General features: G+C 44.6%; 2 protein-coding genes across 2 annotated transcripts in view; one reads left to right on the forward strand and one right to left on the reverse strand.

The window, feature by feature from the left end:
• ZFYVE19 (zinc finger FYVE-type containing 19) overlaps positions 1-23,540 on the reverse strand; it is a 41,146-nt gene extending 17,606 nt beyond the window's left edge. Inside the window, exons 1-4 of the mRNA XM_033953250.1 lie at positions 23,219-23,540; positions 16,472-16,593; positions 9,798-9,854; positions 5,153-5,313 (exon numbers count right to left, since the gene is read on the reverse strand). Of these exons, the coding sequence (XP_033809141.1) occupies positions 5,153-5,313; positions 9,798-9,854; positions 16,472-16,593; positions 23,219-23,272 (394 nt within the window). The 5' untranslated portion in view covers positions 23,273-23,540. The remainder of the gene's footprint in view (positions 1-5,152; positions 5,314-9,797; positions 9,855-16,471; positions 16,594-23,218) is intronic.
• Positions 23,541-23,874: 334 nt separating this feature from the next.
• LOC117363764 (eukaryotic translation initiation factor 2 subunit 3, X-linked) overlaps positions 23,875-24,922 on the forward strand; it is a 53,587-nt gene continuing 52,539 nt past the window's right edge. Inside the window, exon 1 of the mRNA XM_033952039.1 lies at positions 23,875-24,118. Within this exon, the coding sequence (XP_033807930.1) occupies positions 24,050-24,118 (69 nt within the window). The 5' untranslated portion in view covers positions 23,875-24,049. The remainder of the gene's footprint in view (positions 24,119-24,922) is intronic.

Below are 24,922 nucleotides of genomic sequence, written 5' to 3' on the forward strand. Positions count from 1 at the left end.
CCTCTTCTTTCTGTCTCCCTGTTCCCCCTTCTTTCTGTCTCCCTGCCTGCCCCTTTTCTTTCTTTCTCCCTGTCCTCCCCCAAGTCACTCGGTTTGCTGCCGCCACCATTGGGGAACAAGTCCCCAAGCCACCATCTCCCCAAGCTTTCCCTGCAGAAGAGTCGCACTGACCAGCATTCCGCTCCCTGACATCAATTCTGATGTAGGAGAGGAAGTTCCGGGCCAACCAGGCATTTCTCCCCATTCCATCCAGCCTGAGCCCCATCTCTCCTTGATCCAGCATTTCCCTTCTGTGTCTGTCAGAATTACCATTCCACCTATTTTCCAGCATCACCCTTCTTTGTGTCCATCTCACCTATTTCAACACTTTTTCAGAATCTTCATTTGTCTCTGTCCTTGTCTTTATCCCATGTTCACCATTTGCCCTTTCAATGTCTTTATCCGCCCCCCACTCTTTTCAGCATTACTTCTATGTCTCTATTTCACCTCCTCTTCATGTCCCCTCTGTATCTCTATCCTTATTCAGTAGATCCTGCTTACCCTTTCTCTTCTTTGTGTCACTATCTCCATTTTCAGCTTTCCCCCCTTTTCCTTTGTTACTGCACCTTGTAGCCAGAATATTTCCACCCTCCCTCCACTCCGGCCCAGCCCAGTATGAAATACTTCTTTTTGTTTCCCTCCCCTCTCTATTTCTTCTCCTCCCTCACCCATGAGTCCTGCATTTGGCCCTCTCCCTTCCACCTGCATCCAGCCATACATCCTGCCCTGTGACCCTCTGTTCCCTCTGCGAGTCCCGCCTTTGTGGAAAAAGGATGTTAAACAAGCGGGACTCGCAGAGGGTAGGCCCCGACGTCAGAAGCTTGTGTCGATCACTGCTGCTGATGAGTTGCCGAAGAGAGCCGCGGAGCAGGGGGTGTGGCCGGATGCAAGTAGAAGGGAGAGGGCCAGATAGGAAGGCTGCTGGAAGAGGTAGAAGCTCCGGAGCATGACACCGACCCTGGCCAGGATGATTTCTTTTTCAGGCTGCTGACACCACCACCGTACCCCCCCACCCCCCCACCGAAACCAGACTAAAGTGAATGCCCGGCGACGGCGTTTTTGACGCCGGGGAGAGGAAGGCTGATCAGCCCGGTAGATCAGAACGGCAACACGAGTCTATCAGAGAGCCTGGGATGGGCTCCGCGATCGACTCATGTTGCCTTCCCGATCTACCGGTCGATCGCGATCGACGTATTGGGCACTGATTTAGCAGTATATAAACTCTGCATTAAATTAAATAGCTATATTCACCTGGGTATATCACATACTAGTTTCACAAAGCCACAGTTTACACATGGAGATCTACATCATCAAAGGGGCACAGTTTGGGCAGGACTAAAATTTATACATATAGGGGCTCATAATCAAAAGAGAAAAACATCCAAAAACCGGCCTAAATCTCAATTCTCAAAAACGTCCAAGTGCCAATAATAAAAATGGGTTTTGGACGTATTTCTAAACGACCTAGGCCTTCATAGTGCCGCTGAACGACCAAAGCTAAATGGGGCATTTCAAGAGGTGTGTCGAGGGCGGGAATTGGGCGGGGCGTGGGCCGGCTTAGACTTAGTCGTACAGCATGTATAACAGAGACTTAGTCGTACAGCATGTATAACAGAGCCTAGACGGAACTTGGACATTGTGACTTAGACCATGTAAAACATGGACTAAGTCACAAAAACCCACCTAAAGACACCAGATAAGCACTGCAAACACATAAAACAGACCCCCCACACACTACCCCAGTGATCACCAACCCCCCCACCCCCATAAAAATTTTAATCATAACTTTAAAATTCAGCCTTCAGACCATCATCACCTGGCCACCTGGCATAGGAAAGCCTAGTCATCCAGCCCAGAGGCAGCTTAAGTCTTCTTGGGGATGGGTTAGAGACTCATAGAGAGGAGGACCCATGCCCATAAGCCACTGTAATCACTGCATTGACACTTAAACATGTGCACTCCCTTATACACCCCCAAAACCCTTTTGAACTGGCATATATGTGGCTCCTGCAGCCATAACGGCTATTGGGGTGGTAGATAAGTGGGTCTAGGGGATTCTGGAGTGGTTTGGGGGGCTCACCGTAACCTAGAAGGGAGCTGTAAGGAGGAGAAGACATGGCACCCTTTTTGTGAAGTTCACAGCAGTGCCCTGTAAGGTACCACACTACTTAGGTGGCATATCCAGGTGTACAGTCCATCACCTTGCAGACCCCTCCCACGCTTGTTCTAGGCATTTTGGACTTGGACGGAAAGTTGGATGAAAATGTGGTATAAAGATAGACGATTTAGTGGCAGGACGTATAATTAGACGATTTTCGAAACGAAAAAAAAGTTGGACGTATCTTTCGAAAATGTGTCTTAAAGCTGGTTTTTTACTTTGGACGACTTGCGAGATGGACGTAAATGGACTTAGACGCCCCTTTCGATTATGCCCCTCATATTCTCCATTTTATAAATGGAATACACGTATATGGGGAAAAATATCCATTTCAGATTTGACATCAACTCAAAAGGCATGCATAAATTTTAAAGTGGTGCTTGTTTTGTCAGGGCTTTATATGAGGGATCAAAACAGTTATTCACATTAATCCCATGTAGTTTATTTCCACCTCCCAAATGAAACCAAGTTAATATTGAGGCCTCACTACTTAAATGGCAGCAATTACACTTGTAGGTTTATAAAATGGGACAGCTACATGTGGAAACAGTGCCACCTAAACTTGGAGTTTTGAAGTCATTTCCTCCCCATGGAAACTGCTGGATTTGTGTTAATTTTTTTCCATGTATATATTTTCAAAATGCTCACTCCAACTGCACATACTGACAAATACATGTGCACACCTGCAAGTATTTTAGAAAAGGCTCTGCATAGGAAGATCCTATGCTTAAACATACCATCAGAATTGAATGTCTCCGTTCCAATCTCCACATTCTCATCTAATCTAATCCTTCATTTTATATACCACATCATCCCTGTAAAGAGGGCTTGATATGGTTTACTTTAAGTCTTTGCCCAGGATATTAATTGGGGAAAAAAAAAACCTAATCCAAAATAGCAGAAATAGGCTTCACATCTGACCAATAGTTTACTGAGCTCTGCATCTTGTATCTCAGTGGCCAGTCTGAGTAATTTCAAATTGTCACCAACAGAACCTCATCTGTTCGACTTGATTTCCCTTATTTTCATTTTGAACAAGTATCTACCACAAATCTTACTGATGCATCTTGTGACCCTGTACTCCTTCTTATTTTCACCTATGTGACAATGAGGTCTGTGTAAGAATGATTTTGTAAACAGAAAGGTTCCGGGTAAAGAAGTTGCTGTTTAGCAGGGAAGAGGAGTGGGGGTGTAGGTTTGTACTTCTACTGTCCTTCTCTCTGCACATTTTCTTCCACCCTTGAATGAAGACTGTTCTTCTTCCTCCCCAATCACATGGCAAATTCATCTCTTCATTGGCTATATGAATATGTGACCACAGCACAGGTTGGACAGACAACAGTCTCTTCATCCTTCAGTGGCTGGCAGAGTAAGTTCCACCAGGTACCCTAATGTACTCTTGAGAATTATAGAACATTGTGGGCCAGGAACCGAGGAGCAAGCATGGTCTAATGAGGGTTATCATGGATGAAGAAACTGCACATTTTCTCTCCTCCTCCAAACTCACCATCTGTTTCCTTGATCACATCCCCTCCCATCTACTGATCACCATCTCTCCTACTATCATCCCCGCTATCTACCATATCCTCAACCTATCACTCTCTATTGCGACTGTACCTGATGCATTCAAACATGCCAGTCGTGTCCAAGCCTTGCATACTCTGTAGGCTAGTCCTCGCCATGCTTCCCTGTTTTCCACAGCTTCTTTCAATTGCTTGATGTTCCTTCCCATGTCATTCTTGATGGTGTCCAGCCAACGGGCCTTTGGTCTCCCCTGCTTCCTTTTACCACTGACCATTTTGAATAGCACCTCCTTTTCTAGTGAATTTGCCCTCATCACATGTCCAAAATAGGTCAGTTTCTGTCTGGTAATCTTGCCTTCCAGGGACAAGTCTGAGTTTATATGTGTCCTGTAATGTCTTAATTTTTAACAGATGTCTATAGAGAGAAGAGATATGTTTTAAGTTTATCTTCTAGGCGCAAATATTTACATGTGCTCTGTGGCTGTTGCGCCTAGAAGATAAACTTAAAACATATCTCTTCTCTCTATAGACATTCTCCTACCCTTCTCCTCTTCCCTCTAACAACCACAAGACCAGGTTTAAACACATTACTTGGTCTAACTCTTAATGTAAATCACATTGATTCCTTGTAGAGAACTACGATATATAAGACACTATTGTATAAACCATTAAAGCAGTGTATCGCAAACTGTGTGCAAGACACTGGCAAGGAGGAGTGGCGCTGGTGCCGACTGACTGCCTACAGGAGGGGGTGGGGGGTGGAGGTCCTTTGCACATGTGCAGACGTCAATGTGATGACATCACGCATGCGCTTGACATCATCACATCGATGTCCACACAATTCCGGGTGCCCTCTAGTCGCAGCCGGGAGTTTACTGTGCCGCCGAGTAAAAAGGTTTGTGGGACGTGTGTGTTCTTTAACAATCTGACCAAACTTCATTTAACACCCACCTGTAAAGCACATGCCTTCGATTACTGACGTGTCCTCCCCGAATAACGTTTAACCAAAATACAGTCATTCATACACATAAGAGTGTCCACTTGAGCGTATAAATGACTGAATACTAGCACTTACTTGTGTCCTTGCTCCTAAATTTAGGTGACTCCTTATAGAACCACCTACTTTTTATACAATACGCACGTACAGTCACTGTCCCAGCTCTTCACAAACAAGGTCTCCAGAAATGCCTACGTGCAAATCACGTTAAAGGAGATGCAATATTGCTGTGCAGCTAGCTTTTAGAAGCATATACATGAGCATAGGTTTGTAATAACCAGATTCCCCATGTAAAATCTGCTTCACACAGTAACACAGTACATGACAGCAGATAAAGACCTGCACAGTCCATCCAGTCTGCCGCTTTCTGCAGGCCCCAGCCACCCGTGCTTAAACCCCACAATGCTTGTTGGAACAGGTTTCTCCAATACTCACTGGGTTTAGTATCCTGTCGTAGCTTCTCCAGTCTCTCCGCAATAGCTCTATCCTCTTTCGCCAAATTCTCATACCTAGGACCCGACACCGTTGGGGCTCTTACTGAACCCTGTTGCGAACTTCCCAGCTGATTCTGCTTCCCTTCGAGAGCTGCTACACGCCTCCAATAACAAACAGAAGGGAGAATTAATGTGGGGAATTCATGAAAGGGCTAAACACATGCTGACTGCAGAAGGCATTTTCCTTCCTCTCCCTCTCGTTTTTTCCTTAATTGTTCTCTTTTTAAAATATTGTAGTTCCTCCTCTTTTCCCATTTGTTTCTCTTTGTCATTGTTTGAACTTATTATGTAGATTTTATTAGTTAAATGCTTACCCCTATTTTATATGACAAAAGCTGTATTTTTATTGTACACCGCTCAGAAGTTTGATTGAGTAGTATCTAATATAATAAAATGGTAGGACGCGCATGCGCACTAAAAAAATCGTGTTCCCTGATCCCGTCGCGGAAACACGATTGCGCATGCGCGGGTTTTACGTCACCGCACTCTGTTCCTCCTCCACCATGCCACGCCAGCCATGCCCGCCACCGGCCTCGAGCTCCTGGGGGCCCCATGTCCGGCACCGGCCTCGAGCTCCTCGGGGCCGGCAGCGCGAGCCGCCCGGCCGGTGCTGAGGCCCCGCCTCCCACTTCCGCCCTACACGCTCTTCAATTCCTCCAGGCAGTGGCAGACCAAACAGGACCCGATCGGACACCAGGATTCTACACACTCGCGGAACCCAAACTAATGTTCACAAAGAATTAATTTTTAAGTTCAGCAGACCCCAAGGTAATGTTGTGGCCGAAGTTATTTTTTAAGTTCTAAGCCGCTGTGCAACCCCCCCCCCCAACTGGAGATCGCCACTCTCCCCCCCTCCCGGAGATCACCGCTCACACCCACTCCCAATGTGCAAACCCCCCCCCCCCAACTGGAGATCACCACTCACACCCGCTCCCACTGTGCAAACCCCCCCCCAACTGGAGATCGCCGCTCTCACCCCCCTCCCCCCCCAACTGGAGATCGCCGCTCTCACCCGCTCCCACTGTGCAAACCCCCCCCCCCCCCATGGGAGGATGCGCCACAGCAAAGTGCTGCACAGGTACTGGAGGGGGAAAGACATATCGCTTCTGCACCGGTACAAACATCCCTCCAGCATTCACACTCGCTGCACGTTAAACAGGCTGCTTCGGGCTTTCTCCTGCAGTTGAGTCCCTTTGCTGCGTCACTGATTACGTCATCAATGACGCAACAGAGATCCTCAACGGCAGAAGAAAGCCTGTTTAACGTGCAGCGACTGCCAACGCTGGAGGGAGGTTTGATATTAAAGTCTTGCTAGGAGGGTTGCAGAGTCAGCGGGGGTTGGGCTGGGAGGGGAGAGAAGCGTCTGCCTCGGGTGCTTCAGGCAGCAGCAGCGTTTACAATTCGCTGCTGTTGCTGGCTTCAGGCCTTCCTCTCTGGCCGGTCCTGCCTACTTCCTGTTTTCATGAAGACAGGACCGGCCAGAGAGAAAGACCTGAAGCCAGCAACAGCAATGAATTGTGAATGCTGCTGCTGCCCAATGAAGTAGTTAAATGAGGAAAGGGAGCAGAGGGGGAGAGAATGGCTTGGAGGGAAGGAGGAAGGTATGCCAGACAAAAGCAAAAGGAAGGAGGAGATGGAGAGAGGCCATATGGGAGAGAAAGAGAGAGATAGAAAGAGAAGAGAGGGCAGTGAAAGGAAGGGGCAACATAGAGGGTGAACAGTATTCTAGCACCCGTTAATGTAACGGGCTTAAAGACTAGTAAGAAATAAACTTGAAGTGCATTAGCATGCACTAACCACTAAAGGAGCAAACACACACAGTAAAAACTTTTTTAGGTATATTAAAAGCAAGAAGCCAGGAAGAGAATCGGTTGGACTGCTAGAGACCGAGGGATAAAAGGAGCTCTCAGAGAAGACAAGGACATAGCGGAGAGATTAAATTAATTTTTTGCCTTGGTCTTCACTGAGGAAGATGTGGGGGAGATACTGGTGCCAGAAATTGTATTCACTGAGGAAGATGTGGGGGAGATACTAGTGCCAGAAATTGTATTAAATTCTGATGAATCAAAGAAACTTGTACAGATCTCTGTAACACTGGATGATGTAATGGGTCAATCTGACAAATTCAGTAGCAAATTGGCTGGACCGGATTGTATACATTCCAGAATGCTGATAGAATTGAAAAGTGAACTTGCAGAGCTATTGTTCATAATTTTTCTTTAAAAACCAGTGTAGTATCGGAAGACTGGAGGGTGGCCAACGTGACGCTGATTTTTAAAAAGGGTTCTAGAGGTGATCTAGGAAATTATAGACCAGTGAGTCTGACATCAGTGCCGGGCAAAATGATAGAGACTATTATGAAGAACAAAAGGATAGAACATAAACACGAGCATGGATTAATGAGAGAAAGCCAACATAAATTTAATCAAGGGAAATCTTGCCTCACCAATCTACTGAATTTCTTTGAAGGGGTGAATGAATATGTGGATAAAGGTGAACCAGTTTATAAAGTGCCTCAAGAAAGACATCTGAGGAAATTAGAAAATCATGGGATTTGAGGTAATGCCCTTTTATGGATTGAGAACTGGTTGAAAGACAGAAAAGAGAGAGTAGATTTAAATGGTCAATATTCTCAATGGAAAAGGGTAAATAGTGGGGTTCCCCAGGGGTCTGTGATGGGGCCACTGCTTTTTAACATATTTATCAATGATCAAGAGATAATTAAATTTGCTGATGACACTAAGTTGTTTAAAGTTGTTAAATCGCAAGAGGATTGTGAAAAATTGCAAGAAGACTGGGCGTCAAAAGGACAGATGATGTTTCATGTGAGCAAGTGCAAAGTGATGCATGTGGGAAATAGGATCCCAAACTATAGCTACGTGATGCTGGGTTCTTTGTTAGGAGTCACTGCCCAGGAAAAGGATCTAGGTGTTATTCTTGAGGATACATTGAAACCCTCAGCTGAATGTGTGGGGGCTGTTAAGAAAGCAAATAGAATGTTAGGAATTATCAGGAAAGAAATGGAAAACAAAGATGAAAATGTTATAATGCCCTTGTATTGCTCTATGGCATGGCTGCACCTCAAATACTATGTGCAGTTCTGGTCTCCATATCTCAAAAAACGATATAGCAGAATTAGAAAAGATAAAGAGAAGGGCAACAAAAATGATAAAAGAGATGGGATGACTTCCCTATGAGGAGAGGCTAAAGTGGCTAGGGCTCTTCAGTCTGGAGAAGAGATGGCTCAAAGGTGATATGATAGAGGTCTATAAAATAATGAGTGGAGTGGAAAGGGTAGATGTGAATCGCTTGTTCACTCTTTCCAAAAATACTAGTACTAGAGGACATGCGATGAAGCTACTAAGTAGTAGATTTAAAACAAACCAGAGAAAATATTTCTTCAACAACATAGTAAGGTGCACTAAGGCCACTTTATACGCAACTTAGTAAAAGTACCTTTAAGTTACTAGAGCCTCAGCACCTGAAGTGGGTTCAAATCCACGCTGCTCCTTGTGACCCTGGGCAAGTGACCTAATTCTCCCATTGCCCCAGGTACATTAGAAAGATTGTGAGCTCACCGGAACAGACAGGAAACATGCATGAGGATCTGAATAAATTCATGTAAACCGTACTAAGCTCCCCTGGGAGAATGGTACAGAAAATTGAATGGAGGCTGTGATAGGCCAGGGCACACTACAGGGGTTCAAGGAAGGTTTAGATAGGTTCCTAAAGGATAAGGGGATTGAGGGGTTACCTGTCGAACACAGAATTAGCTATAAAATTTTACTATCAATCTTCACCACTCGTTCATTTAGTTTACCAGAATTTATTGACCGATTACTTATTCCCTATTACCCTGCTAAATCTCTTCATTCTACATCACAAAATCTTTTAACTATTCCATCTCTCAAGATTATCAATACTTTAAGAATCAATAATTTCGCTGTTACCGCGCCTACCCTGTGGAATTCATTGCCTCATCATTTACGAATGGAATCTTCAATAAAGCAATTTAAGGCAAACCTCAAAACTTTTTTATTTAAGGATGCCTTTGGATAAAAATTGTCCTTTTCAGGACTAAACCATGCTAGTCTCCCTACCTACCTTGTGTCTTTACCTTTAATGTTCTCTTTACTTAAATTATTGTAGTTCTTCCCCCTTTCCTACTTGTGTGTAATCAACTTACGTTCTCCCTGTTTAACCCTTATTAGACTAACACTGTCTTGTTTTTATTATTTTAATACTAAATGTTTGTTTCATAAACTTTACTTTTTTTTGCTGTACACCGCTTAGAAATTTGAATAAGCGGTATAACAAATATTTTAATAAACTTGAAACTTGATAGAAGTAAAGGTAGGTTATAGAAATGGTCAGAAACAACTTCACAGGTCATAGACCTGATGGGCCGCCGCAGGAGCGGACCGCTGGGCGCGATGGACCTCTGGTCTGACCCAGTGGAGGCAACTTCTTATGTTCTTATGTTCTAAAAGGAAATGGCCACATGTAGGAAAAACAGAGCACAATGCTTCAAGCAGGAAGAGATGAAAGCACCACAGTGCTGGAGAACTGGCCACACGCAAACTTACTTTTTATAATTTTCTGGTGGAGACCACTTTGCCATGTTGTTCTTCTGAGACACCCCGCTGCAACAAGAAAGCATAGTGAATACTATAAAATAAATATTCTGTTTTTAATCTTTGTCTCTTTCCATATCACCTAAATGAAGTTAATGCAAGCCTTAAGAGCAATTCAGACCTTTCTCATTGTCCCAGCCTCCACATTGTCCCTATTCAAGCCTAATGGTTAGTGCAACAGGCTGAAAATCTGGGGAACTGGGTTCAATTTCAACTGCAGTTCATTGTGACCTTGGGCAAGTCACTTAACCCTCTATTGCCCAAGGTAAAAAACTTAGACTATGAGCCCATTAGGGACAATGAAAGTACCTGCATATAAACATAAACCACTTTGGTTGTACCACACAAAGGTGGTATATCAAATCCATGACTCTTGATCCCCAACTCTGCCCCTGAAATACTCACAAGTTAGCCTGTTGAGCATAAATTAATATTCAGTAGTGCTAATCGATTGTTGGTTGTTGATCCTTATTTCAATATGTCTGAGGCTATAACAATAAAGACTTCCAAAACTAACCCCTCTTTTACAAAACAGAAATAGCGTTTTTAGCGCAGGCTGGCGCTCTGCGCTGCTCCCAACTCTCAGAGTTCCTATGAGCGTCGGAAGCAACAAAGAGCATTCAGCACACCGGCCTGCGCTAAAAACTACTATTGCAGTTTTGTAAAAGGAGGGGGGGGGGGTAAGTTATTACTTTTACTTTGCTGAATTTGATGCATGAAAAATTTGACAAGGATGAACCAAATATAGAACGCTATATAAGGAGTTATTAAAGAGATCAATTAACCTGAGAGACTGATCCTAGAGGATAGAGAGAAATTTAATCACAAAAAAATAATTTACCTGCAGGCCTGTGAGATGAGTCATGGTTCTAATGATCATTTAGGTGGGAAGTTACTAAGCTGCAGTAAAATATGTTATTTTACAATAACTTTCACTGGAGTCAATAATGTGTGCCAATGCAGTACCACAAGCTGTGTTATTCTGCTGCCTAGCAATATCGGGCCAGTAACATGTGGTCTCATGCACCCAAAGAGCTATAGAGGCCAGCAAGTAGAAAAAGACACAGTTCAAAGTTTCTTTCCCCACCCCAGTAGAGACTTTGCCTTTTTGCCCTTAGCCTGAAACAGCAGTAGTACCACAAGACTCCCACTAGAGGTCCAAGCCACTATTTTGACCAGGACCAGCAAGGGCAAGAGCATACGGGGACTGCTTTGGCACTGCAATCCCAAGATCACCAGAAATTGCTTCAGGAAGGCCTGGGAGAAGGGTCAGGACTAGAACTTTTTAAAGTCGAATGTGTCTTTGAAGAAGTACAAGTCAAAGGAGGATTAGGAACATATTTGGGGAGGGGTTGTGAGTGCCATTTTGAACATAGGACTTTGATAGCACAGGAGCAACTGGGGATCACTCCTGCTCTCCACTAGCCAACAAGAACACCCTAACCCTGGTAAGAGCCTGTGAGGAAGGGAGTTCCTTGTCTAGGGACGTCTACAGTCTCAACACAGACGGAAGTAATGGATCAGCCAGACATAAACCTTTTGCTAGAGCTGAGGAGCCTGAGAGAGGAGGTTCAGCGCTTAAGGAGCATCCGAGACGACGAGACCTTCATCGATGGAGTCATCCAGGAGCTGTCTCAAATCGCTGTGCAGGAACCTGACAAGACCACCCTGGGAACACCCAAAGCATCCAAACCTGACAACTTGAGACCAACTGCCGGAATGCAGGAAGTGGCTGGAGACGCTGATTCCTGGCAGCTGGCGACTTCCTCCACAGGAAAACGCAGGGGACCTAATTCTGTCTCTTTCTCTCACTTACAGGGCAGCTCTACATCGACACCACAGATCGCTCTGAGTAACAGATATCAGCTGCTACAGAAAGGTCCTGAGAACGAGGAACAAGAAGATTTTCAGCAGACAGTTCCAGTTCCGAAATCAACAGAACGGCCTACCCCTAAGAAGCGCAGAGTGGTGGTCATCCGGGATTCACTGCTGAGGGGCACCGAAGGTCCAATTTGCAGACCAGACCTGCAATCAAGAGAGGTCTGCTGTTTGCCAGGGGCCAGGATCCGGGATGTAACTGCTTGCCTTGACAGACTCATCAAGCCCCGAGACAACTTCCCCATGATACTCATCCACGTCGGGACCAACGACACCGCCAGGAGCACCCCGAACAACATACCTGAAGACTTCAGGGCCCTGGGTGAGAAGCTGAGGAGGATGGATGCGCAGGTGGTGTTCTCCTCAATCCTCCCAGTAAGGGGCAAGGGCAATGCCAGGGAGGATCGCATTCAGAGGGCCAACGACTGGCTGCAGGGATGGTGCAAGGAGATGAACTTTGGGTTACTACACCATGGAGAAGCATTGCAAGGACTACAGGGACAAGACGTGTTGCACCTGACCAGAAGAGGGAAGAACGTCCTTGGACACTGTCTAGCCCGCCTACTTCACAGGGCTTTAAACTAGGTAAGTCGGAGGAGGGTACGGGCACAAACAACCAACCTGACGAGCTAAATTGTCAATTCTTTTTTGAGGCTGAGGTAAGTGGTCACCAAAATTCTAGGTGAGGGGAGAGCATACACAATTTTGGGTCTGGAGTAGGTTTACATTATAATTCTGGGCCACATTGTAATTCTGGGTCTAGAAGATATACACATTGTACTTCTGGATCTAGGAAGAGTACACATTGCAATTCTGGGTCAGGGGAGAGTACACATTGTAATTCCGGGGCTATGGGCAGTACACATTGTAATCCTGGGTCCAGAGGGGGTACACACATTGCATATTGTACCAAAGGAGTTCAAGTAGCCCATGCGGGAACACCCCCACAGGATACACACCCTTCCATATTTGGGATAGGTACACACTGTAGTTCTGGATCTGGGGAGTCCGGGTTAAGTACAAGATATAGTTCTGAGTCTAGGGAGAATACAAAATATGAGCATAATGCTAATAGTGTCCAAGTAGCTCAAACGAGAAGTAATAAAAACACATGGAGGGCTATGTACGTTAATGCACACAGTTTGGGTAACAAGATCCTGGAACTGGAAACAGAAATAAGGAATGCCGACCTGGATGTGGTGGCAATATCTGAGACCTGGTTCACGGACTCCCATGGGTGGGACATGGTCATACCGGGTTACAACTTGCTTCGCCGGGACAGGGAGGGCAGAATGGGAGGAGGTGTAGCATTAATTACAAAAGATGACATTAAGGTCACAAGAATCGCAGACGTCCAGTACACTGGGGAATCTCTTTGGGTCAATTTGGCCAGAGGGAAGGACAAATGCCTGTATCTTGGCGTAATTTACAGACCCCCAAGACAACAGGATGACCTAGATATGGAGTTAATAGGAGATATAGAGAATATCACCTTGCGTGGGGACACAGTACTGTTAGGCGACTTCAACATGCCTGATGTGGATTGGGACACGCTTACCGCTACTTCCAGCAGCAGTAGGAGGCTATTGAACTCTTTGAGGGGAGCACGTCTCAGGCAACTGGTGTTGGACCCAACAAGGGATCAGGCAATACTGGACCTGTTACTTACCAATGGGGAAAGTGTCACAGAAGTCTCGGTGGGAGAAACACTGGCCTCCAGCGACCACAACATGATATGGTTCAATCTTAGGAAAGGCTTCACTAAACCTACCACACTGACCAAGGTCCTCAAATTCAAGGACACAAACTTCCAGAACATGAGAGAATTTGTTCACCAGGTGCTACAAAGCCAAGCAGAAACCAATAGCGTAGAAGAAATGTGGTCAACTCTGAGAGCCACCATACAGGAAGCGACAAACCACTATGTTAAATTAGTAAGTAAACGGCGTAGGAACAATAAGCCGCAGTGGTTCACTGCGGAGATCTCATACCTCATCAAGAAGAAGAAAAAAGCATTCATCTCTTACAAACAATCAGGGAAACAAGACTCTAGAGCAGAATACCTGACCAAGTCAAAAGCCGTCAAAACTGCAGTCAGGGAGGCTAAATTCCACATGGAGGAGTCTCTAGCAAAGAACATCCAGAAGGGAGATAAATCATTCTTCAGGTACATCAGTGACAGAAGAAAAAACGCGGGAGGGATAGTACGTCTTAGGAAACCAGACGGAGAATATGTGGAAAAAGACTTGGAAAAGGCACAACTATTAAATGAATATTTCTGCTCAGTCTTCACCCGAGAAGCGCCGGGGCAAGGCCCTCAGCTACAGACAAGGGTTAACTCGGCTGACCCATTTAGTAATTTCAAGTTTACACCCAGCAGTGTCTACGATGAACTGTCAAGGCTCAAGGTTAACAAGGCTATGGGGCCTGACAACCTACACCCCAGGGTGCTCAGGGAGTTGAGTGATGTCTTGGCGGAACCGCTGTCCGCGCTCTTCAACCTCTCCCTTAGTACAGGCAGCGTTCCGTTGGACTGGAGGACGGCTAACGTCATTCCACTTCACAAGAAAGGCTCAAAAATTGAGGCAGCAAACTATAGACCGGTGAGTCTCACATCAGTATTGAGCAAACTAATGGAACCCTTAATCAAACACCAATTAGACACAATCCTTGATGAGGAGAACCTACGGGATCCCCGTCAACATGGATTTACTAAGGGGAGATTCTGCCAATCCAACCTGATCAGCTTCTTTGACTGGGTGATGAGGAAGCTAGATGTTGGGGAGTCCCTGGACATCGTATACCTGGACTTTAGCAAAGCATTCGATAGTGTACCACACCGCAGGTTGCTAAGCAAAATGAGTTCTATAGGATTGGGCGAGACATTGACAAAATGGGTTGGGAACTGGCTTGGAGGTAAGCTTCAAAGGGTAATGGTAAACGGCACCCCCTCTGAAATGACGGAGGTGATCAGTGGAGTGCCCCAAGGCTCGGTCTTGGGCCCGATCCTGTTCAATATCTTCATAAGTGGCTTGACAGAAGGGCTCCGAGGTAAAATAACATTATTCGCCGATGACGCCAAGCTAAGCAATGTAGTGGGCAAAAGCACAACGGACAAAAACTCAATGCCCGACAACATGATGCACGATCTACTCCTACTGGAGCGCTGGTCTAGGACCTGGCAACTCAGTTTCAACGCCAAAAAATGCAAAGTTATGCACTTGGGTAACCAAAATCCATGCAGGACTTATACCCTTAATGGTGAGATCCTAACAAGAACGGTAGCAGAGCGAGACTTAGGGGTGATCGTCAGTGAGGACATGAAGGCTGCCAATCAAGTGGAGAAAGCTTCATCCAAGGCAAGACAAATCATGGGTTGCATACGCAGGGGTTTCGTCAGCCGTAAGCCGGAGGTCATTATGCCATTGTATAGATCCATGGTGAGGCCCCACCTGGAATACTGTGTGCAATTCTGGAGGCCGCATTATCGCAAGGATGTGCTGAGGATGGAGTCGGTCCAGAGAATGGCCACCCGGATGGTCTCAGGACTCAAGGATCTCCCGTACGAGGAACGGTTAGAAAAATTACAACTATACTCACTTGAGGAGCGCAGAGAGAGGGGAGACATGATCGAGACGTTCAAATATCTCACGGGCCGCGTCGAGACAGAAGAAGATGTCTTCTTTTTCAAGGGTCCCTCGGCAACAAGAGGGCATCCGTGGAAAATCAGAGGCGGGAAACTGCGAGGTGACACCAGGAAGTTCTTTTTTACTGAAAGGGTAGTTGATCACTGGAATAGTCTTCCACTTCAGGTGATTGAGGCCAGCTGCGTGCCTGATTTTAAGGCCAAATGGGATCGACACGTGGGATCTATTCACAAGGTAAAGGTAGGGGAGGGTCATTAGGGTGGGCAGACTGGATGGGCCGTGGCCCTTATCTGCCGTCTATTTCTATGTTTCTATGTAGGGAAGGATTGGAAATGATAGTGATGATGGGAGGGATTCAGAAGAGGTATTTTGTCGGGGGAAGAAATCCAAAAGGAAACCAATGTGTAAGGGAAAATTAAAAAGGGGGAGCATGCCCCAGGTCTATGCATCTGCCCTTCAAGTATACCTCAGAGAAGGTATATATGCTGATGTACAATGTTTTTCATATCCATAACATTTCCCTTATAAAATGGGGAATACATGTCAGTATGACAAGCCTGTCAAAACCGTAAAATAAGGGAGTTTGTATATTATGTTCAGTTCCAGAGGCTGCATCTTTAGAGGGACATAGATAGAATAAAGGTCGCCCAGACTCTGCACCCTATGAGGTGGAACTTCAAGACCTAACTGCATACACTCTGGAGGAACAAAGATATGATAAAAACATTTACATGCTTTAAGAATATAAATAGTGCATTTCAGGCTAGTATGGGTTTTTTTCTGGAAAGAAAGTTCTAGAATAAAGAATTAGGATATGAATTTGGAGGAGATTAGACTCAGGTGTAAGAGGTAAACTTTTATTTACACAAAAAAGTGGTGAATGCACAGAATACCTTCCAATACTGGAATTTATGGGACAGGTATGGAGGATCTTCAGCAGAGGAAAACTGAGGCTGAAGTCCAAATCTGTAGTACTGCAGTATGTTGGGAAAACAGATTGGACAACTCTGGTAATTTCTGTTTCTATATGGAGTATTCTTTTGTACATGCAGATAACATTAAAAAAAAGTAATAGAAATGCACCAATATCTAATATTTTACCTGGTTATTTCTTCATAGCACTGCTTGCACACCTTTTGTTTAGTGTTTCCACAGCGAGGAACAATGGCAGAGAAGGTTAGACATCCAGAACAAAATGATCGTCCACAGCCCTTACACCCACACTGAGGAAGACAAAAGAGCAAGTCACAGTACCCACCACAAAGATCTGGCTTATTGATGCAAGCTGATATAATAGAACACCATTTCTTCCACAGTAGTCCATATTCGTTATCACTATACTGTATACAATATCAGAGATTCTTTACTTCAACACAACCACATTAGTATGTAGATGAAAAAAACAATTAATGTTCTACTATTTAGGCAAGTTTTGCAAAACTGCAAGTGTCTATAGTGAAAGCTTTGTTCATCTTTCTGTCTGTTCATCTGTATGCACAACTGCAGACCTTTACAAAAAACAGGATAAAGAGCAGACTGAGCAGCAGACATTTATGCTATTGCCAGCTCCGGTGCCTAGAGCAGAGTGGCAAGACTCCTTGCCAGTGGAGAATGGGGATAGCTTCAATACTGCCACTGCTACTGGAGGGTAAGCAGAGCAATGGTGGGCATGTGATGAAGCTGCTAAGTAGTAGATTTAAAACAAACTGGAGAAAATATTTCTTCCACAACATGTAATTAAACTCTGAAAGTAATATGCTGGAGAATATGGTGAAATCAGTTAGCTTGGCGGGGTTTATAAAAAGGGTTGGATAAATTCCTAAAAGGGAAGTCCACTCCATAGGTCATTATTGAGATGGTTTGGGGAAATCCACTGCTTATTCTTAGGATAAGCAGCATAAAATCTGGGGATCTAGCTAGATACTTAGGAGCTAGGTTGGCCACTGCTGGAAACAGGATACTAGGCTTGATGGACCTTCGGTCTGTTCCAGTATGGCAATTCTTATGTTCTTACTTGTGCTTCCACTGTAGTCAGGGGAACAGAAGGCTGCTGCATCTTCAAATGTGTGCTCTGCTGACATTTGAGGAGGGCCAAGAACAACAAGGTCACTGTGCACTGCCTCATGCAGATACTTTTCAAACTTGTTTATTCCGATTTTTCATTTTTGCTTTGTGATGTTTATTTCCTAGTTTTTTTGTTTATATTTTGTAAACTGCCTAGTTGTAGACAGTATATAAATTTACCATGTTTAAGGTATCTTCCTCAAAGAGATTTCACTCTAAAAACATGAAGGAATAGCCTACAGGCTAGAACAGAAGGATGAGAACCAGGGAAGCCAGGGTTCAAATCTCACTGACACTCACTGTGATATTGGGCAAGTCACTTAACCTTCCACTGTCTCAGGTACAACCTGGATGTTAAGCACTCTGGAACATGGGAGTACCTGAATATATTTAAGGACTCCAAAAGGGTCTTAATCTGCCACTGGGCTAACTAAGGGCCTAATGTTCAGAAAATGCTGCACACCTACATTTGTGCTCTATCTTCAAAGTTATGCTCATAAATTTAGGCCTGCTATTTGTTTGTCTAGCTTTATGAACCTACTACTGAAAATCAATGCTAAACTCCTAACTTCTTTTCCCTGCCCTAAATCTACCCGTTGTCATCCAACAGGTACGAGGGGGCATTCGGAGAAACTGAAGGGAGATAGGTTCAAAACAAATGCAAGGAAGTTTTTTTTCACTCAAAGGGTCGTGGACACCTGGAATGCGCTACCGGAGGAAGTGATCAGGCAGAGTACGGTACAGGGATTCAAACAGGGATTGGATGGATTCCTGAGGGATAAAGGGATCGTGGGATACTGAGAGAGGTGCTGGGATGTAATACAAGTATAGAAAACTAATCAGGTAATAAGTATGGAAACCCAACCAAGTCGTGAATGTGCAAGACCGGAGGATTAGGACTTCGATGGGAAGATAGGACTTCAATGGGAAACCAAGGTGGCAAGGGGGCCCCTTCTGGTTATTCAGACAGGTCGTGACCTGTTTGGGCCGCCGCGAGAGTGGACTGCTGGGAAGGATGGACCTATGGTCTGACCCGGCGGAGGCACTGCTTATGTTCTTATGTTATGTTCTTATTTTTTATGCTGCTAAATTTAAGAATTTAGTGAAACTTTTGAGTAAAAAATTATGCTCTCAGCCATAGTAAATTTTCAAAGAAACTAATTTATAACTCTCAAAGCTGGAAGCAAAAATCATTTGAATATCACATTTCAAACAATGAAACAACCACTGAAGTCCACAAGGTAGTTAAAAAGCCAAAAAAGCAAGTGGAGCTGGTGAACTGGGTGAAAAAATTCTTTACTAAGTCCATTGACTTAGGAGTCCAAATAAAGTGGATAATAAGCCCAATTAATGACTTTAACAAACAATGATTGGAAGTTAGCCGTCCAAAGGCTGGACACAAAATAGGCAGCCACAATTTTGTGGATGCCCATCAGAAAAAGCAGCACCTTCAAAATAGATATCCATTTACAGAATCGCATGCCACTCAGTATCCTAACGCATCTAACCTAACGCCTAGGCATTACAAAAGCAGGTCTACTTTTGAGTGCGAGATGGGTACTAGTTAGAAAGATGCAACTTAGGCGTCACTTAGGCGTGCTGGAGACTTCTGAATGAATATAGGTGAACAAGGCTTTATTTGGGGGGGGTGTATAGAGGACTCCAGTTTGATATTAAGGTCAAAAGACATTTAATAATGCATTACTTAAGCAAAGTACATGAAAAAAATATATATTGCATATTAAACCTTCTATTTTTGGGGTGAAGAGGACTCCTCTTTGATGATGATAATAGAAAAAGATGTTTAATAATGCATTACTCAAGCAAAGCACATGAAAAATATATAGCATACTAAACCTCATTCCCAAAAGGCTAAGAAAATAAGAAGAGAATCCCTACTTCCAACGGCTGTGGTTCAGAAGTGGACATGTCTGATGCACAATCTTGACATCATTGTGACATCCTTAATATGCACCTAGATGGCAGAATGTCACTAAAAAATAATAGGAACCCCTGCCTAAACAAAAGTTCCTGTAGCTCAGTGGTTAAAGGCACTTCTTCCATCTTCCACAGGTTCAAATCCACACAACCTTAACAGCTTCTTTTTGGTCTCATAAGAGAGTATGGGTTGTGGACCTTGCCATTTACATTTGCACTCTGTCGTTTCCAGGATGCAGAGGGAAACTTATTTTTTTCCCTGAGATGGCTATGATATCCTAAGGTATCATCTCACAATACAGGAAACCCTGCCTAAAAAAAATCTCCTGTTCAGAACCTAGCGGTCCGATGAGATCTGCTCCCATTTCCTCCAGAAAGCCAACAGTCTCCTGCCAATGCAAGAAGACATAGCAGTTGACCTGGGATCATTGCTGCTTTTAGGCAGCAGAGCCATCACACAACCCAGAGAGTTATTGGTGTCTGTAGTTACCAAATCCCTATCCGGACCTTTGGAAAAGTCTCTGAGAAGAGGAACCAGAAGAGAACTGGCGGGATCTCCAAGGAACAAAAATTGTCTATGCTGCCTCTGATGGAATGTCGAACTCTGCTGACTGGTAGAGATTTGGGATAGCGATCTGCCACACTGGCCATAAGGTCATCCAAGTTTTTGCCCTTAAAGGGCAATCTGTTTAGAGTAGCCTTGAAGGCTGAATCGCTCTCCCACTGCCTAATCCAGGGCATAAGGCGGGCAGAAACCACATAAGCTGATACCTTGCTCATGACTCTGATGATAAACAGCATCAGCACTGACAATATGGGGAAAAATGCTTATAAATCTGTGATGATTCTTAACTCAAATAATACTAATTATCACAGCTATTCAAATATTAAATAAATATTAGATTATTAGTGAAGCTTTCAGACCAAATACCCGTTGATTTAGTGATGTCACCAAACCGAGGTACTCTTAGGGACCATCATTATCTTCACTGTCCCTGGATCAACCAGATATACCAAATACTAATGTTATAGTTCATGATATGAAAAACCACTTAAAGTGCAGTGCAGAAACTAGTGCTTAAATACTAGCTTAAATTGAGCTTGTCCTTACTCCGGTACCGCCTCGACACAGAACGCCTATAACAGATACCCCTCCTGATGAAGAGTCGAAACTCGAGTCGGGGGGTCAGGCATATTTTTAATAGCACTAGTTTCTGCACTGCACTTTAATTCTCCGAGGATACTTTCAACTTTTCTATCCAGCCAACCATGCAGTCCACTCAATAACATTCAGATAAGTGGTTTTTCATATCATGAACTATTACATTAGTATTTGGTATATCTGGTTGGTCCAGGGACAGTGAAGATAATGATGGTCCCTAAGAGTACCTCAGTTTGGTGACATCACTAAATCAACGGGTTTTGGTCTGAAAGCTTCACTAATAATCGAATATTTATTTAATATTTGAATAGCTGTGATAATTAGTATTATTTGCATAAACAGCATCAGCCACATAATCCACTCCTTCCATAATCAAGTGGAGACAGGTGTCTTCCAGCTCTGAAAGACATACCGCAACCTAGTATAACAGGCCTGTGCCACGAAGGAAGCAGCTTCTGCTACCGCTTTGATACCCAAAGCTAGCACTTCAAACTGTCTTTTAAGGACCATGTCCACCTTGCAGTCCTGTGCATCCTTCAGCATCATCTCTCCCTAACTAGGAAGGGAGGTACACTTAAGTCACTGGAGCTACTGCGGAATCTACCTTTGACTATTAAAACAGCTGTTGGAAGTATGGAGCCATAGGACAAAGCCTGGACGTAGTTTGCCTTTTGCCACTTTTAGGGAACTCTCTGGGGATTCCCATTGGTCAGTGACTAACAAGGTGATGTCTGTATGTGCCGGAAAGAAAGTAGTTTGTGTGTTTGTACGGCTCATAACAGAACACTAGGAGGTGGAGGACTGCTGAGGATCCAACTTCAACAGACAGAGAGTGTCTGAAATAACATGTGAAACAGTTGCAGTCTTGAAAAGACAACACACTGAGGGATCATCTCCCTGATCAATAGCAGTCTCAGTCTCCTAACCTCCGGTCCCTGTTAGGAACTCCTATTCAGAGATGTTTACAACATATGAACCTTATTTTCAAAGCTTCTTCTCCGATAGGACTGCCTTTGCCTTTTGTACTAGCCTTAAATGTCTTACTTTTCTATATACATAATGGAGTTCTCCCCCCTTAACCTCTTGTTTCATGTACGTCAGTCTAGGTCTACAAGTATGTACTACCCCTAATTTTAAATCTATTTACTCCACTTAGAAGTTGGATAGGTAGAATAACAAATTTTAAATAAACTTGGAAACTAAGGACACTGCGGATCCTTGAGATAATAAAGGCATGCTCCGAATGGTCACTGACATTTGGAGCCAACTTGTTCTGAGGCAAGCAAGCATGCTGTATCAGATAAAGCATGCTCGCAGGCAACGCAGTACTCCCCCGGCCCATCAAATAGGTGTTCCATAAGAGACTGACAAAGTCTGAAAACCTCTGGATAGGAGGCCCAAAGGATCCCTGCATGATCCCTGACTGAGGTAGTTGGACCTTTGCCACCTCCATGCACTTGCGTTTTGCACCCTCATTGCGTGTGGCTTCTGAACAGGATCTCTTCCCTGAAGACTGAGCTTTTGGGGGTTCTCCCGTCCTGGAGGCCTCTAAGGAGGCTGAGCCCAAAGCTCCCAACCCTTCCTCCCTCGCCCCACAGCATGTGGAACATAGCTGCTCGCCTGCTGTCAAAGGTGTACTAAAAAGGCATGAAATAGGTGCAGATTGGCCTGGGGAATCTATTGCAGACGATCTCTGAGCAAAACGAGGTGTTTGAAGCAGAAAAAAGCTTTTGTAAAAAAAGATCAATAAAAATCTAAGATGATCACCGCCAGTAAACTCACGCCAAAAACGGCCTGTGGCAGCTTTCTTGAAAAACAAAAAAAACATTGTAAAAGGAGTTTTGGAGGTGGGGAAACCTAACTAACCCCAGAAACCCTCAGATTTATCTTTCTCAGACCCCCCCCCCACCCCGATTTTCCCCATAGGGAATACTGTAATGGGAGTACTCAATTTGACTTCTAGTGCCTGTCAGCTTGCAACAGTCTGCCTGCAGGGAAAGAATGTATGCCTCAGAAACTGCTGGGAATGAATCTTCCACTGGAAATCTTCAGGCTGCTGGTCAGGAGGACTCTGACCAAGAACTCTGAACCCCTAAAATCCAATAAATCCATATTGGGGTGAGAAAATTTGCAGCTGGCTCCCTGATATCCAGAGGGTTGTTGCACAGGGGCCCCACAGCCTGCACTCAAGCCTCTGATTAATCAGCAGGCAAGCAAGCTCCCAGGGGAACGGATCCTGAGCCCTCGATGGACAATAAATCAGGTTGGCTCCACAGGTACTCGAAGAGATTGGCCTGCAATCAGCAGCCCACCCTAGTAGGTCCGCGTTTTTCCCCGGTGGAGCTCAAGAAGGGGCCCTCCGAGCACCAAAGCCACTTAGGGGAAAAAAAAAAACCGACGGACAAAAGTACCTGAAAACAATAAAAACAAAGCAGATCAGAACACACCTTCTCAGTTCGCTTGCACAAGGAAAAACTGAAGAGGGAGCTATTCTCCACTGGTGAAGGAGAGATTTTGAGTGACACCCTTCTGCAAAGTTTGCGACTGTAGGACAAGTTTCAGGACAGAATCCTATGTCTTTGCAACAGAAAATTAGTTGGCATGAATAATACGAACTGATATAGAGAACAAATCAGGAAATGAATTCTGCCCAAATCTTAGTTTACACTTCAGAAGAGACCTACCTCTTTCTTAAAAACAGTAAACTTCGACGCACATCCATAGCACCTCCTGTCCATGGTACTGAAAAGTACTTTAATCAGATGTTTCCAAGTCCAAGGGCTGGAAACAGTATCAAGCCGGACAGCTTCTTTCACACTCGATTAACCCTCTGCAAATTAATAGCAAAACTGACAAGGACCAGGAATCCCCACGGCTCTTCCAGCAACTGTAGTGTTTACTACTCTTTTACTCCACCCACTAGGAGTCGCACTCTGAATCCCCCAAAGTTTCTCTTCCCGTTCCAGCCAGAACACACCCCAGCAACGTAAAACGAGCATGCGTCATACGAATCACTACGGAACCGGAAGCGGGCCTTGGTATACAACATGCTTCGGCTTGTGGGCACTGCGACTGCTTTGTGTCTGTGCGCATGCCCTGGGGAGTGTTGCACCCTCCGAGTTTTTTTTTTCCCCCGGGAGCTGTAGAAGCTGATAGTGAAACAAAATTCCAGCGCAAGAACAAATATCCCAACTGTATTTTAAAGAGCAGCTAGCTTTGATGGGAAAACCTCCCACTTGTCCACGCTGAAGACCAGAGCTCTTCCGCTCATGAGTTATTGCATCATTAAGGGTCTTTCCTTGAGGTGCCTACAGCTAGCCTGATTGTGATTCGTTATATAATATGCTCTAAGGAAAATGCTGCTGAGGCGTGCATGTTAACAGACTTCTCCATAATTTTGTTTTCAAATAACACTTCATAGCAAATAAAAAATTATAACATTGTAGCTTGCCTGGCGAACATTCGGGGAAGACTTCAGGCGGCTGCTGCAGACACCTAACTTCCTTTTGGTCAAGATGGCGGGCGGTGAGACGGGAGTGACTCTGGGGCAGCCGCACCTCTCGCGCCAGGATCTTGGTTCTCTGGTGAGATATTGTTTGGATATTCGGGAAGGAGCTGTAGTACTGGAGGCAGGGAGAATAGCCAATGAGGGAAAACGCTTGTAGTGCTCTGTTGTGTTTGTAAAATGAAGGAGGCGATGGAGTGAATGAAGGTGAAGGGACAGAGGCATGGACAGCCTTGGGAGAGGAGTAGCAAACAGTAAATGAAAAGTGTAGCAGGAATGAGGAGGGAGGTTGAAGCTCTGATGAGAGCACACTGCTTGGCCTCCAGTTGACTGAAAGTTTCTCTATGAAATAGGAAAACGGGACTGTGCTAGTGTAAACTTTGTGTGATTTGTGCATCCCCTCTCTCCGGCATTTGCTCTTCTCTATTGCTGGTGATCCCCTTTCTGGACATTGTATTTTCTTCCCAAAGGCTCGCACAAAAAGCTTCGTCCCTTTTTGTTCTGATCCTGCCTAGTGATGAAGTGAATTTTGACACGTGTGCATAATCCAGGGGGGTCTTTAAGTGGGTAGATGAAGGAGTTGTGATCGATCCTGGAGGTATGAGGATCGGGTGGCAGCAGGCTCAATTTAAGCCTAACCACACGCACAGACTTAAAATTGTTGCTGTATTGTTTGGGATTGCTCTTTTTACTTACATTACATCTAGTTTTTTTGTGTAGAATTATAGGTCTGCACATAAGGTTTTTATATTCTGCAAACATTTTCCAAACTGATATGACATAATTACTACTACTATTTATAATTTCTGTAGCACTGCCATATGTAGGCAGCTTTTTACATTAAACACAATTACTGTGAGTAATTTAACACATAGTAAAGAAA

This window comes from Geotrypetes seraphini, chromosome 7 (assembly GCF_902459505.1).
Source record: "Geotrypetes seraphini chromosome 7, aGeoSer1.1, whole genome shotgun sequence".
Taxonomy (NCBI): Eukaryota; Metazoa; Chordata; class Amphibia; order Gymnophiona; family Dermophiidae; genus Geotrypetes; species Geotrypetes seraphini.